Source organism: Macaca nemestrina, chromosome 15 (assembly GCF_043159975.1).
Source record: "Macaca nemestrina isolate mMacNem1 chromosome 15, mMacNem.hap1, whole genome shotgun sequence".
Lineage (NCBI taxonomy): Eukaryota > Metazoa > Chordata > Mammalia > Primates > Cercopithecidae > Macaca > Macaca nemestrina.
The window spans coordinates 27,866,965-27,880,611 of NC_092139.1; the positions used below are offsets into that span (position 1 = coordinate 27,866,965).

Genomic DNA, 13,647 nt, shown 5'->3' on the forward strand with positions numbered 1-13,647 from the left:
TTTTTTTTTTTTTTTTTTGAGACAGAGTCTTGCTCTGTCGCCCAGGCTGGGGTGCAGTGGCCGGATCTCAGCTCACTGCAAACTCCGCCTCCCGGGTTTAGACCATTCTCCTGCCTCAGCCTCCCGAGTAGCTGGGACTACAGGCGCCCGCCACCTCGCCCGGCTAGTTTTTTGTATTTTTTAGTAGAGACGGGGTTTCACCATGTTAGCCAGGATGGTCTCGATCTCCTGACCTCGTGATCCGCCCGTCTCGGCCTCCCAAAGTGCTGGGATTACAGGCTTGAGCCACCGCGCCCGGCCAGATCCAATATACTTGATGTGTCTGATAGTGATACCTAAATAAGGTAATGATGTTAACATCTTGTCATTTTCCTTAGTATTTTTACTTGAAAAATCAAATCGCTTTGACTTTGCACTATAATTAGGAATGGCTGCACACAAATTTCAGGTGGACTTACATGTTATTACTCATATTAATTAAACATAATTTTCCAGGTTATTAATGATCCTATCCATGGCCACATTGAGCTCCACCCTCTCCTCGTCCGAATCATTGACACACCTCAATTTCAACGTCTTCGATACATCAAACAGCTGGGAGGTGGTTACTATGTTTTTCCAGGAGCTTCACACAATCGATTTGAGCATAGTCTAGGGTAAGAAGGGAATGGGGTGGGGAACTTGCAGTTTTTAGGTATTTCCTCTGTCTCATGAAATAGTTATCTTAGGCTAGGCATGGTGGCACACGCCACCACTCCCGGCTAATTTTGTATTTTTAGTGGAGATAGAGTTTCATCATGTTGGCCAGGCCGGTCTCGAACTCCCGACCTCAGGTGATCCGCCCACCTCAGCCTCCCAAAGTGTTGGGATTACAGGCATGAGCCACCACGCCTGACCCTCTTCTTTCTGTTTATGTATTTGACTACTCTAGGTACCTCATCTTAATGAAATCATACAATATTTGTCTTTTTGTCACTGGCATATTTCACTTAGCATAATTTCCTCAAAGTTCATCCATGTTGTAGCATGTGTCAGTATTTCCTTCTTTTTTATTAGTTTTTTAATTAATTTATTTTTTATTTCTTTCCTTTTTAAGATTGAATAATATTTATCATATGTATACACCACATTTTGTTTATTCATTTGTTGATGGATACCTGTTGCTTTTACTTCTTGGCTATTTTGAGTAGTGCTGCTATGAACATGTCGGTACAAATATATTTTCTTTCTTTTTTTGGCGGGGGGGGTGCGGTACGGAGTCTTGTTCTGTTGCCCAGGCTGGAGTGCAATGGTGCGATCTTGGCTCACTGCAACCTATGCCTCCTGGGTTCAAACAATTCTCCTGCCTCACCCTTCCAAGTAGCTGAAATTACAGGTACCTGCCACGACGCTCAGCTAATTTTTGTATTTTTTAGTAGTGATAGGGCTTCAACATGTTGGCCAGGCTGGTCTCAAACCCCTGACCTCAAGTGATCTGCCCGCCTCAGCCTCCCAAAGTGCTGGTATTACAGGCGTGAGCCACTGAGCCCAGCCAATCTTTCCAAGACCCTGCTTTGTTATTGTGGGTGTATACCCAGAAGTGAAATTGCTAAATCACTGTGGTAATTCCATTTTTAATTTTTGTGGAGCACCCATACTGATTTCCATGGCAACTACACCATAATACATCCCCACTAACAGTGCACAGGGTTCCAATTTCTCCACATCATGTCCAACACTTGTTATTTTCTGGTTTTCTTTTTTTAACAGTAGCTATCCTAAGGGGTGTGAAGTGGTATCTCACTGTGGTTTTGATTTGCATTCCTCTAATGATTGGTGATACTGAGCCAGAGGTCCTGCTTTTGGGATTCCGTTTGTGTGTGTACCTGCCTCGTTCTGAAATAGACTGTTGAGTAAAGTTGCCCTGAAGATACGTTAGAATATTTGAGGAAGTTCTCGAGGACCAGAACCATCACTCCTCTTGCAAACGGAAGAGTGACTTTTTGTGTTTTTGCTCTGCAGGGTGGGGTATCTAGCAGGATGTCTAGTTCGCGCCCTGGGTGAAAAACAACCAGAGCTGCAGATAAGTGAACGAGATATTCTGTGTGTTCAGATTGCTGGACTTTGTCATGATCTCGGTAAGCCGTACGAAGAGACAAAGTTGTAATGTAAAATCATAACATATGTTACCTCTCTTTGACATTAAAAAATCAGATCAACCAAGAGAATATGGAAGTTGTATTTTAATTCTTCAGTTGACATTAGTATAAATGTACTGTTGCTTCTTCCTAGAATGATTCATAAGTAGAAAACATTGCTATTTTATATTCTTGGCATCTTTCAGTGAATTTCTCATGTTAGACATCTTTGCTAAAAGTGTTTTTTTGTTTGTTTGTTTTGTTTTGTTTTGAGACGGAGTCTTGCTCTGTTGCCCAGGCTGGAGTGTAGCGGCTCATTATCGGCTCACTGTAACCTCTGCTTCCTGGTTTCAAGCAATTCTCGTGCTTCAGCCTCCCGAGTAGCTGGGATTACGGGCATGCACCATCATATCCAGCTAATTTTTGTATTTTTAGCAGAGACAGAGTTTCACCATGTTGGCCAGGCTGGTCTCGAACTCCTGAACTCAGGTGATCCACCAGCCTCAGCCTCCCAAATCCCAAAGCGCTGGGATTACAGGCAGGAGCCACCGTGCCCGGCCATCATCTTTATTACAGGTTATATGAAAGGGCGTTTTGATAATGAGTTTTTCTTACTACTGTTTTTAGGATGGTGTGTGAATTTTACTTTTCTTTTATCCTCCTTTTTAAATAAAATCACCATTTTTCCTACAGTTATTTGGTCAAATCCATTTTTTTTCATATTTATAATCTCTAATCTGCCCAAGTGGATTAACATATTTAGAGAACTCCTTGTGTTTTCTGATCCACGTGAAGTCTTGGGCCACTTTAATCCAAGCAAAAGAGTATCATCCTTTTCCTGTGACAGAGAGAAAGGGGACTGTCCCATTTATTTATTTATTTATTTATTTATTTGAGTCTTGCTCTGTCACACAGACTGGAGTGCAGTTGGCACAATCTCGGCTCACTGCAATCTCACCTCCTGGATTCAAGTGACTCTCCTGCCTCAGCTTCCCAAGTAGCGCCTGGCTCATTTTTTTGTATTTTTAGTAGAGATGTAGTTTCATCATGTTGTTGAAACTGGTCTCGAACTCCTGATCTCAAGTAATTCACCTCCTTCGGCCTCCCAAAGTGTTGGGAATACAGGCATGAGTCACCACGTTGGGCCGGGACTGTCCCTTTTAAATCATGGGGGTTTTTACCTCTATCCTTATAGTTTATTCCTACTTATTCAGGGACCCTGAGAGTTTGTGTGTACCCTCAGGGCAGGGGAAGGGAGGTGCCCCTGTTTAGATAGCTAGATACTTAAAGCAAGTAGGCTCTCTTTTTATGTCCCCCTGGAAACTTCCAAAGAACCAATACCAGCCCCTAAATGATAAATTTGATGGATTCTTGGTATTTTGAGAGAGAATCATTGGGAAACCTTTACCAGTCCCCAGGAGCCTGAGCACTGCATTAGCCAGCCTTTATGTGTAGCCTATGACTTGCAGAGAAGGGCCAGGGCTAGTCTAGGTAGACTTCCCTCTCCAGTTAAGTGGCTCACTTCTTTTCTTTTTTTTTTTTTTTCAGATGCAGTCTCACTCTGTTGCCCAGGCTGGAGTGCAATTGTGCGATCTTAGCTTACCACAACCTCACCTCCTGGGTTCAAGCAATTCTCCTGCCTCAGCCTCCTGAGTAGTTGGGACTACAGGCACACGCCACCATGCCCAGCTAATTATTATAATTTTAGTAGAGACAGGGTTTCACCATATTGGTCAGGCTGGTCTCAAACTCTAGACCTCAGGTGATCCATGTGCCTCAGCCACCCAAAGTGCTGGGATTACAGGCATGAGCCACCACACCCGGCCAAAGATAGATTTTTTTAAGCTTGGGAGTAATAAGATAAATTCTAATTTTTTCTTCTGCACCCCAGTGGATTTTCTTTCTTTTTTTTTTTTTTTTCCCAAGACAGAATCTCACTCTGTTGCCCAGGTTGGAGTACAGTGGCACAATCTCAGCTCACTGCAACCTCCGCCTCCCGGGTTTAAGCGATTCTCCTACCTCAGCCTCCTGAGTAGGTAGGATTACAGGTGCCTGCCACCACACTCGGCTAATTTTTGTATTTTTAGTAGAGACGGGGTTTCACCATCTTGGCCAGGCTTGTCTCGAACTCCTGACCTCATGATCCACCTGCCTTGGCCTCTCAAAGTGCTGGGATTACAGGCATGAGCCACTGTGCCAAGCCCCTTTTTAAAAAATTTTGATGTGAGGCCAGGCGCGGTGGCTCAAGCCTGTAATCCCAGCACTTTGGGAGGCCGAGACGGGCGGATCACGAGGTCGGGAGATCGAGACCATCCTGGCTAACACGGTGAAACCCCGTCTCTACAAAAAAAAATACAAAAAACTAGCCGGGCGAGGTGGCGGGCGCCTGTAGTCCCAGCTACTCGGGAGGCTGAGGCAGGAGAATGGCGTGAACCTGGGAGGCGGAGCTTGCAGTGAGCTGAGATCCGGCCACTGCACTCCAGCCTGGGCGACAGAGCGAGACTCCGTCTCAAAAAAAAAAAAAAAAAAAAAAAAAAAAATTTTTGATGTGGAGTCTTGCTCTGTCGCCCAGGCTGGGGTTCAGTGGTGTGATCTCGGCTCACTGCAAGCTCCGCCTCTTGGGTTCACGCCATTCTCCTGCCTCAGCTTCCTCAGTAGCTGGGACTACAGGCGCCCGCCACCAAGCCCGGCCAATTTTTTGTATTTTTAGTAGAGACAGGGTTTTTACCATGTTGGCCAGGCTGGTCTCGAACTCCTGACTTGAAGTGATCCACCTGCCTCAGCCTCCCAAAGTGCTGAGATTACAGGCATGAGCCACCACACCTGGCCCCAGTGATTTTCCTGAAACTGCTATTTTAATCCAGATATTTTCAATCTGAAGATTTCAAAAAGTTTTTGGCATTAACATTCTTTTCAGTTACATGGAATTGTCCATTTATCAAGCCCTGCGTGGTGGTGCATGCCTGTAGTCCCAGCTATTCAGGTGGCTGAGGTAGGAGGATGGCTTGAGGTCAGGAGTCCAAGGCTACAGTGCATAATGATCATGCTTGTGAATAGCCACTGCACTCCAGCCTGAACAACATAGCAAGACTCTGTCTCTTCATAAAACAACAAAAACTGCCCTTTTATCAGATTTATGTAAGCCCTGGTGACGGGAGACCGCTCACTGGAGAGCTTACTTTTCCATGTTTCTGCTTCCTGTTCTCCTGTTTTAGAAATAGGAAGGGTTTGTCCCTTTTTGTGATTGTATTTTTAGATTATTAATTTCTGTTGCTATTCAAGTTAAACTAAAAAGATTAAAGAATTCAGTTTGGCCAAGTGTGGTGGCTCACGCCTATAATCCCAGCACTTTGGAAGGCTGAGATGGGCGGATCACCTGAGGTCAGGAGTTCGAGACCAGCCTGACCAACATGGAGAAACCCCATCTCTACTAAAACTGCAAAATTAGCTGGGTGTGGTGGCATGCGCCTGTAATCTCAGCTACTCGGGAGCCTGAGGCACGAGAATTGCTTGAACCTGGGGAGTGGAGGTTGTGTTGAGCCAAGATCGCACCACTACACTCCAGCCTGGGCAACAAGAGCGAAACTCCGTCTCAAAAAAAAAAAAAAAAGAAAAAAGTTTATGTTATTTTACAGATGTTTCTCTTGTTCTAAGTTTGATTTTGTTTTTAAGGTCATGGGCCATTTTCTCACATGTTTGATGGACGATTTATTCCACTTGCTCGCCCGGAGGTGAAATGGACGGTATGTATTCACACATTCAATAGTCAATAAAAAGAAAGATTATTTAAGCAGGTTATTCAGTTAATTTATCTGTTTGGTTCCACTACTGTGTTATAAAATACTTCCCCATTACAGTGTCCAGGGTGCTTTCATTCACATATGTATATATGTTTTTGTTTGGTCCTCACAGTAGTCTGTAAGGAAGTTATCATTATCTCCCTTTTTACAAATAAAGGAACTGGAAACTCTTGGATGTGTATTGATGCGTCAAAAATCACAAAGCTGTTAACTATTGGAATCAGCAATACAAAACCGGTTGCCAGTTTAATGCTCCTTCTGCTCAATTGTACTACTGTATGTTAAAAGGCCAACTCCAATTCTGACACATTTGGTATGACCATGAACTAACTGTTACCAGCCAAGTCATATATATCAAGTGAATCATTTTAAAATTAGGCATTTGCAGGTGGCTGTCTCATATTTTGGGATCAATTTTTGAGAAGTAAAATTAGGTTGGTTTTTACTACACTGTATTTCTGGAACGGGAATAGAAAATGATATTAATATATATTGAAAACTTCTTACATGTCAACCACTTTTTTATCTCTTTCTCTCTCTTTTTTTGAGGTATAGTTCACACACAATAAGTTGTCCAGATCTTAAGTTCAGTGAGTTTTGACAGGTGTATGCATCCATATGACTATTACCCAGTCAGGATATAGAACATTTTCATCTTCCTGAAAAATTCCCATGTTCTTTTTCCCAGTCAATTCCCACTCCCCCTCACCCCACCATCACCTTCTGATTTTCACAAACATAAATGAATTTTGTTGTTCTTAGACTTGATTAAGCCGAATCATATAGGAGGTTCTATTTTATGCCTTGCTTTATTTACTCCACATAATGGTTTTGAGATTTGTTCATGTTGTGTGCCTCAGTAGTTGATCCTTTTTTTTATCACCTATGTGATGTGACATTGTGCGAATAAGTCACAATTTGTTTACCCTTTCTTGTTTTGTTGGCATTTGGATTGTTTTCAGGTTTTGACTGTTATAAATAAGGTTGTTGTGCACATTATCGTATAACATTTTGGTAGAAATACATTTTCTGTGTTGTAGTGTGGAAAGTTAATTACTTTTTTTTTTTTTTTTTTTTTTTTTTGAGACGGAGTCTCGCGCTGTGTCACCCAGGCTGGAGTGCAGTGGCGCGATCTCAGCTCACTGCAAGCTCCGCCTCCCAGGTTCACGCCATTCTCCTGCCTCAGCCTCCGAGTAGCTGGGACTACAGGCGCCCGCCACCACGCCCGGCTAGTTTTTTGTATTTTTAGTAGAGACGGGGTTTCACCATGTTAGCCAGGATGGTCTTGATCTCCTGACCTCGTGATCCACCCGCCTCGGCCTCCCAAAGTGCTGGGATTACAGGCTTGAGCCACCGCGCCCGGCCAAGTTAATTACGTTTTTAAAACAAGAAATATGTTCAGCAGAAATGTATTATTTTATTTTATAAACATAAAAATAGATAAAATAAAGAAACACATTTTCACTTCGCTTAGGTAAATACCGAGGAGTTAGAATTGCTGGGTCATATGGTAGATGTGTATTTAATTCTGTAAGAAACTACCAGGGTTTTCCAATGTGGCTGTACCATTTTACACTCCCATCCGCAACGTATTGGAGTTCCAGTTGTTTTATAGCCTCACCAACATTTGGCCTTTCAGATTAGCCCTTCTAATGAGTGTCAAATGGTATTTCATGGTTCGATTTTCTAATGTATGTTGAATACTATTTCCTGTACTTTGTACTTTGTTATTGACATATCTTCTTCTGCAAAGAACTCTTAGCATTTTACTCATTTAAAAAGTTTGATTGCTTGCTCTTTGATTATTGAGTTGTGGAATTCTTTATATATGTATGGTTAGGTATATGTATTGTGAATATTTTTCCCCAGTGTCTGGCTTGGCCAATTCATTTTTTCATGGTGCCTTTTGAAAAACAGACATTTTCAATTTTGATGAAGTACTCTGGTTCTTCAAGCCAGTAAAATGAGTAGTTTCTTACCACTTTTTCTGTCTTGGGGCCTGCCCTGAGGCTCAAGACCATAAAACCGGAATGTCACCTAGTACTTCTCCCTTCTAAGTATTGAGGTCTAACATCCGCTTGGTTTTGGTCTCTCTCCAGGACCTTCAGGGAGTTGTCCAGAGCTTATAGTTGTTTTCTCCTGCAGTTGATCTAATAGGATCTACTCAATCATTACCAAGTATTTTCCTTTAAGTATTTTGCCTTTCATGTTTAAATCCTTAGCTCATGTACAATTTATTTTTGTGTAAGTAAATGGGAGAACTCTTTTTTTCTTTTTTTTGAGATGGAGTCTCACTCTATCACCCAGGCTAGAGTGCAGTGGTGCAATCTTTGCTCACTACAACCTCCGCCTCACGGGTTCAAGCAATTCTCCTGCCTCAGCCTCCTGAGTACCTGGTAACACAGGCGTGTGCTACCACACCCGGCTAACTTTTGTATTTTTAGTAGAGATGGGGTTTCACCATGTTGGTTAGGCTGGTCTCGAACTCCTGATTTCATGATCCACCCGCCTAGGTCTCCTAAAGTGCTGGGATTACAGACGTGAGCCACCGTGCCTGGCCAAGAAATCTAATTTTTAAATAGTTCATCCTATCCCCACTGACCGTAATACCAACCCCAACATTTATTAACTTCCCATATATAATGAATCATTCTGCATTCTGTTCTGTTTCCACACTTGTTACTTGGGGAGGAAAAAAAAAAGAAAAGAAATTTGTATCTGAAAAATATGAGCCCCTTTACATGATCAGGCCCAGAGAGGCCTCGAAATAGAACAGCAATCATGTCACAACCCCTGGAGCTAAATAACTATTACCTCTTGAAGTCAGCTGCTGTGTGGGATGCCAGGTAACCATATAATGCCATACACCCTGTACTTCATAAGATGTAGCCAATCACTAACTAACGTTACTTCTGTAAGCCAGTGAACACTCCTAACAGCTTTCTTTTTTTTTTTTTTTTTTTTTTTGAGACGGAGTCTTGCTCTGTCGCCCAGGCTGGAGTGCAGTGGCCGGATCTCAGCTCACTACAAGCTCCTTCTCCCGGGTTTACGCCATTCTCCTGCCTCAGCCTCCCAAGTAGCTGGGACTACAGGCGCCCGCCACCTCGCCCAGCTAGTTTTTTGTATTTTTTAGTAGAGACGGGGTTTCACCGTGTTAGCCAGAATGGTCTCGATCTCCTGACCTCGTGATCCGCCCGTCTCGGCCTCCCAAAGTGCTGGGATTACAGGCTTGAGCCACCGCGCCTGGCCTCCTGACAGCTTTCGTGATCACCTCCTCTTTGTGATCTCCTCCTCCTGATTTGTGCCCTTTTCTTTTTCTTTTCTTTCTCTCCTTCCTTTCTGTCTTTCTCTCTCTTTTTCTCTTCCTCACTTTCTCTCTTTCTCACTCTTTCTCTCTCTTTTTCCCTTCCTACCTTCCTTTCCTTCCCTTCCTTCCCTTTTTTCCCTTCCTTTTCTTTCCCCCTTCCCCTCCCTTTCCCCCTCCCCTCCCCCTCCCCTCCCCCTCCCTTTCCCCTCCCCCTCCCCTCCCCCTCCCTTTCCCCTCCCCCTCCCCTCCCCCTCCCTTTCCCCTCCCCCTCCCCTCCCCCTCCCTTTCCCCTCCCCCTCCCCTCCCCCTCCCTTTCCCCTCCCCTTCTCCTTCCCTTCCCCTCCCCCTCCCCTTCTCTCCTCTCACCTCCCCTCCACAGGATCTTGCTTTGTCACCCAGAGTGGAGTGCAGTGGTGCAAACACAGCTTACTGCAACCTTGACTTCCAAGGCTCAAGCAATTCTCCCACTTCATCCTCCCAAGTAGCTGGGACTACAAGCACACACTACCATGCCCAGCTAATTTTTTGTATTTTTTGTAGAGGCGGGTCTCACTGTGTTGCCCAGGCTGGTCTCAACTGCCGAGCTCAAGCTATCTGCCCACCTTGGCCTCCTAAAGTGCTGAGATTACAGGCCTAAGCCACCACACCTGGCCAGTCCTTTTTTCTTTAATAACTTGAGCCTCTCTTTTGTTCTCCCCAAGCATTCCCCAAGGCAATTTGTAAATGTGTCCTCAACCTTGGCCCAAGTAAACTCTCTATATTAAATATTCCTCAGCTCCTTCCTTTTAGGTTGACATACTTTATAATAAGATTTATGTTTTTATTTTTTCTTTTCTGTGGAGAACAGTCTTACTATGTTGCCCAGGCTGGTCTTGACCTCCAGACTCATGCAATCCTTGCACCTCAGCCTCCCAAGTAGCTGAGACCACAGGCCTGCACCATCACACCTGGGTTTTTATTTGTAGAGATGGAGTCTTACTATGTTGCCTAGGCTGGCCACGAAAGTCATACATCTTTGTTATACTTACTCCTAAGCTCCTTATAATTTTAGTTATTAGTGTTATTATGGTCTGTGCTAGCTTTATGAAACTTATTTTTTTCTGTTTGCCATTATATTCACAGTTGGCATTGATATATTTAAAACTACTCTTTTGAAAATCCCTTACTTATTTTATTTATTTATTTATTTATTTATTTTTATTTTATTGTTTTTGAGACAGGGTCTTGCCTTGTCATGCGGGCAGGAGCTCAGTGATGTCATCTAAGCTCACTGCAACCTCCGCCTCCCAGGTTCAAGTGATCCACCTCATTTTTATTTTTTAAAATACTCTCTCTTCATATATAAATTTTTTTTCTGAATCATTAGAAAGTAAGTTTTGACCAGGCACAGTGGCTCATGGTTGTAATACTAACATTTTGGGAAGCTAAGGTGGGCAGATCGCTTGAGCCCAGGAGTTCAAGACCAGCCTGGACAACATGGTGAAACCCCGTCTCTACAAAAAAATTTAAAAATTAGCCTGGCATGGTGGGGTGGCAGGATTGCTTGAGCCTGGGAGGTCGAGGCTGCAATGAGCTGTGATCGTGCTACTGCACTCCAAAGTAGATAATAGAGTGAGAACCTGTCTCAAAGAAAGAAAGTTCATTTTTAGACTGAACACAGTGGCTCACACCTGTAATCCCAACAGTTTGGGAGGCTGAGGCATGAGGATAGCTTTGAGGCCAGGAGTTCAAGACCAGCCTGGGCAACATAGTGAAACTCTGTTTCTACAAAATTATGAAAACATCAGCTGGTCATGGTGGTGCACACCTGTAGTCCTAGCTACTGAGAAGGCTGAGATGGGAGGATTGCTTGAATCCAGGAGTTCAAGGATACACTGAGCTATGACTACGCCACTGAGCTCCAGCCTGGGTGATAGAGCAAGAGCCCTGTCTCTCAAAGAATGTAAATTGTTGAAATATTTTATTTCTAAATACTTCAGTGGGTATTTCCTAAAAACAACATTTTCTTATATAACCATAGTATAATTGTCAAAATCAGTAAATTAATGTTGATACAGTACTCTAATTCAGACTTTCAAATTTTACCAATTGTTCATATAGAAAAAGAGGAAAAAAACTTTTTTCCCCTGGTCCAGAAATACGTATTGCATTTGGTTGCCATTTTTCTAATTTCTTTTGATCTAGAACAATTCTTCAGTCTTTATCGTTAGTGACTTTGTCATTTTTTTTAAAGAGCAAGTGAGCTATTTTGTGGAATATTCATCAATTTGAGTTTCAGTGTGATGTTTCCTCATAGATTCAAGCCATGCATTTTTGGTAGAATGCCACAAAAGTGATGTGTCCAGGTCGGATGCGGTGGCTCACGTCTGTAATTCCAGCACTTTGGGTGGCCGAGGTGGGTTGGTCACCTGAGGTCAGGAGTTCAAGACCAGCCTGCCCAACATGGCGAAACCCTGTCTCTACTAAAAATATAAAAATTATCTGGGCATGGTGATGGTCACCTGTAATCCCAGCTACTCAGGAGGCTGAGGCAGGAGAATCACCTGAACCCAGGAGGTGGAGGTTGCCGTGAGCCAAGATCACGCCATTTCACTCCAGCCTGGGAAACGAGAGCGAAAAAAAAAAACACAAAAAAAATTAGCTGGGTGTGGTGGCACATGCCTACTTGGGAGGCTGAGGAAGGAGAATTGCTTGAGCCCAGGAGGCGGAGATTGCAGTAAGCCGAGATCACGCCACTGCACTCCAGCCTGGGCGACAGAGCTAGACTCTGTCTCCAAAAAAAAGGTGATACATCCTTGATAGTGTATCTCAGGAGGCACATAAAACCTAGTTGAGCCAATACCAGTGATATTAATTCTGATTACTTGATTAAGGCATTGTCTGTCAAATTTCTCCACTATAAAGTTACTATTTTTCCTCTTTGTAATTACATATATCTTGATTCAATTTGGTCTTTATTTTGTTTTGCTTTGTTTTGCTTTTCTGAGACGGAGTCTCGCTCTGTCGCCCAGCCTGTAGTGCAGTGGCACAATCTCAGCTCACCATAACCTCCACCTCCCGGGTTCAAGCATTTCTCCTGCCTCAGCCTCCTGAGTAGCTGGGACTATAGGCGCGTGCCACCACGCCCAGCTAATTTTTGTATTTTTAGTAGAGATAGGGTGTCACCATGTTGGGCAGGATGATCTCGATCTCCTGACCTCGTGATCCGCCCACCTCTGCCTCCCAAAGTGCTGGGATTACATGCGTGAGCTACTGCTCCCGGCCAATTTGTTTGTTGTTGTTGTTTTTTGGAGACAAGGTCTTTCTCTGTTGCCTAGGTTGGAGTGCAGGCATGAACACAGCTAACTGCAGCCTCAACCACCTGGGCTCAAGCAATCCTCCTGCATTAGTCTCCCAAGTAGCTGGGACCACAGGTGCATGCCACTATACCCAGCCAATTTTTTTATCTTTTTGTAGAAACAGGGTCTTGCTTTGTTGCCCAGGCTGGTCTCGACCTCCTGGGCTCAAGCAATCCTCCCACCTTTGCCTCTCAAAAAAATGCTGGGATTATAAATGTGAGCCACTGCACCCAGCCTGATTCTGTTTTTGTGGGGTTTTTGTTGTCGTTGTTGTTTGTTTTTGAGACAGAGTCTCACTGTGTCGCCCACCCAGGCTGGAGTGCAGGGCGATATCGGCTCGCTGCAACCTCCACCCTCGGGGTTCAAGTGATTCATCTGCCTCAGTCCCCCAAGTAGCTGGGATTATAGGTGCGCACTACGTGCCTGGCTAATTTTGTATTTTTTAGTAGACACAGAGTTTTGCCATGTTGGCCAAACTTGGACTCCTGACCTCAAGTGATCCGCCCACCTCAGCCTCCCAAAATGCTGGGATTACAGGTGTGAGCCACAGCATCCAGCCCTGATTCTGTTTTTAAGAATAGTTTCAGCTGGGCACGGTGGCTCACGTCTGTAATCCCAGCACTTTGGGGGGCCGAGGCGGGCGGATCACGAAGTCAGGAGATCAAGGCCATACTGGCTAACATGGTGAAACCCCGTCTCTACTAAAAATACAAAAAAATTATCCGGGCGTGGTGGCATGTGCCTGTAGTCCCAGCTACTCAGGAGGCTGAGGCAGGACAATGGCGTGAACCTGGGAGGTGGAGCTTGCAGTGAGCCAAGATGGCGGCACTGCACTCCAGCCTGGGTGACAGAGTGAGACTCCATCTCAAAAAAAAAAAAAGAATAATTTCTGGAGCAAGAATTGTTTCTGGGCAGGGGGGAAGAATAGTTACAAGGCAAGGTGCTTGTAATCCCACCACTTTGGGAGGCTGAGACAGGAGGATTACTTGGGCCTAGGAGTTCAAGACCAACCTGGTCAACAAATCAAGACCCTGCCTCTACAAAAAAATTTAAAAATTAGCTGGGTAGGGTGGTGCACACCTGTG

At 44.1% G+C, this 13,647-nt stretch overlaps 1 protein-coding gene across 2 annotated transcripts in view; it reads left to right on the plus strand.

The window, feature by feature from the left end:
- The window catches only part of LOC105496528 (SAM and HD domain containing deoxynucleoside triphosphate triphosphohydrolase 1), a 61,892-nt gene that overhangs the window by 16,697 nt on the left and 31,548 nt on the right, over window positions 1-13,647 (plus strand). For both annotated transcript variants that reach the window (XM_071079356.1, XM_071079355.1), the window contains 3 exons: window positions 496-656; window positions 2,002-2,117; window positions 5,790-5,860. In XM_071079356.1, the coding sequence (XP_070935457.1) occupies window positions 496-656; window positions 2,002-2,117; window positions 5,790-5,860 (348 nt within the window). The remainder of the gene's footprint in view (window positions 1-495; window positions 657-2,001; window positions 2,118-5,789; window positions 5,861-13,647) is intronic.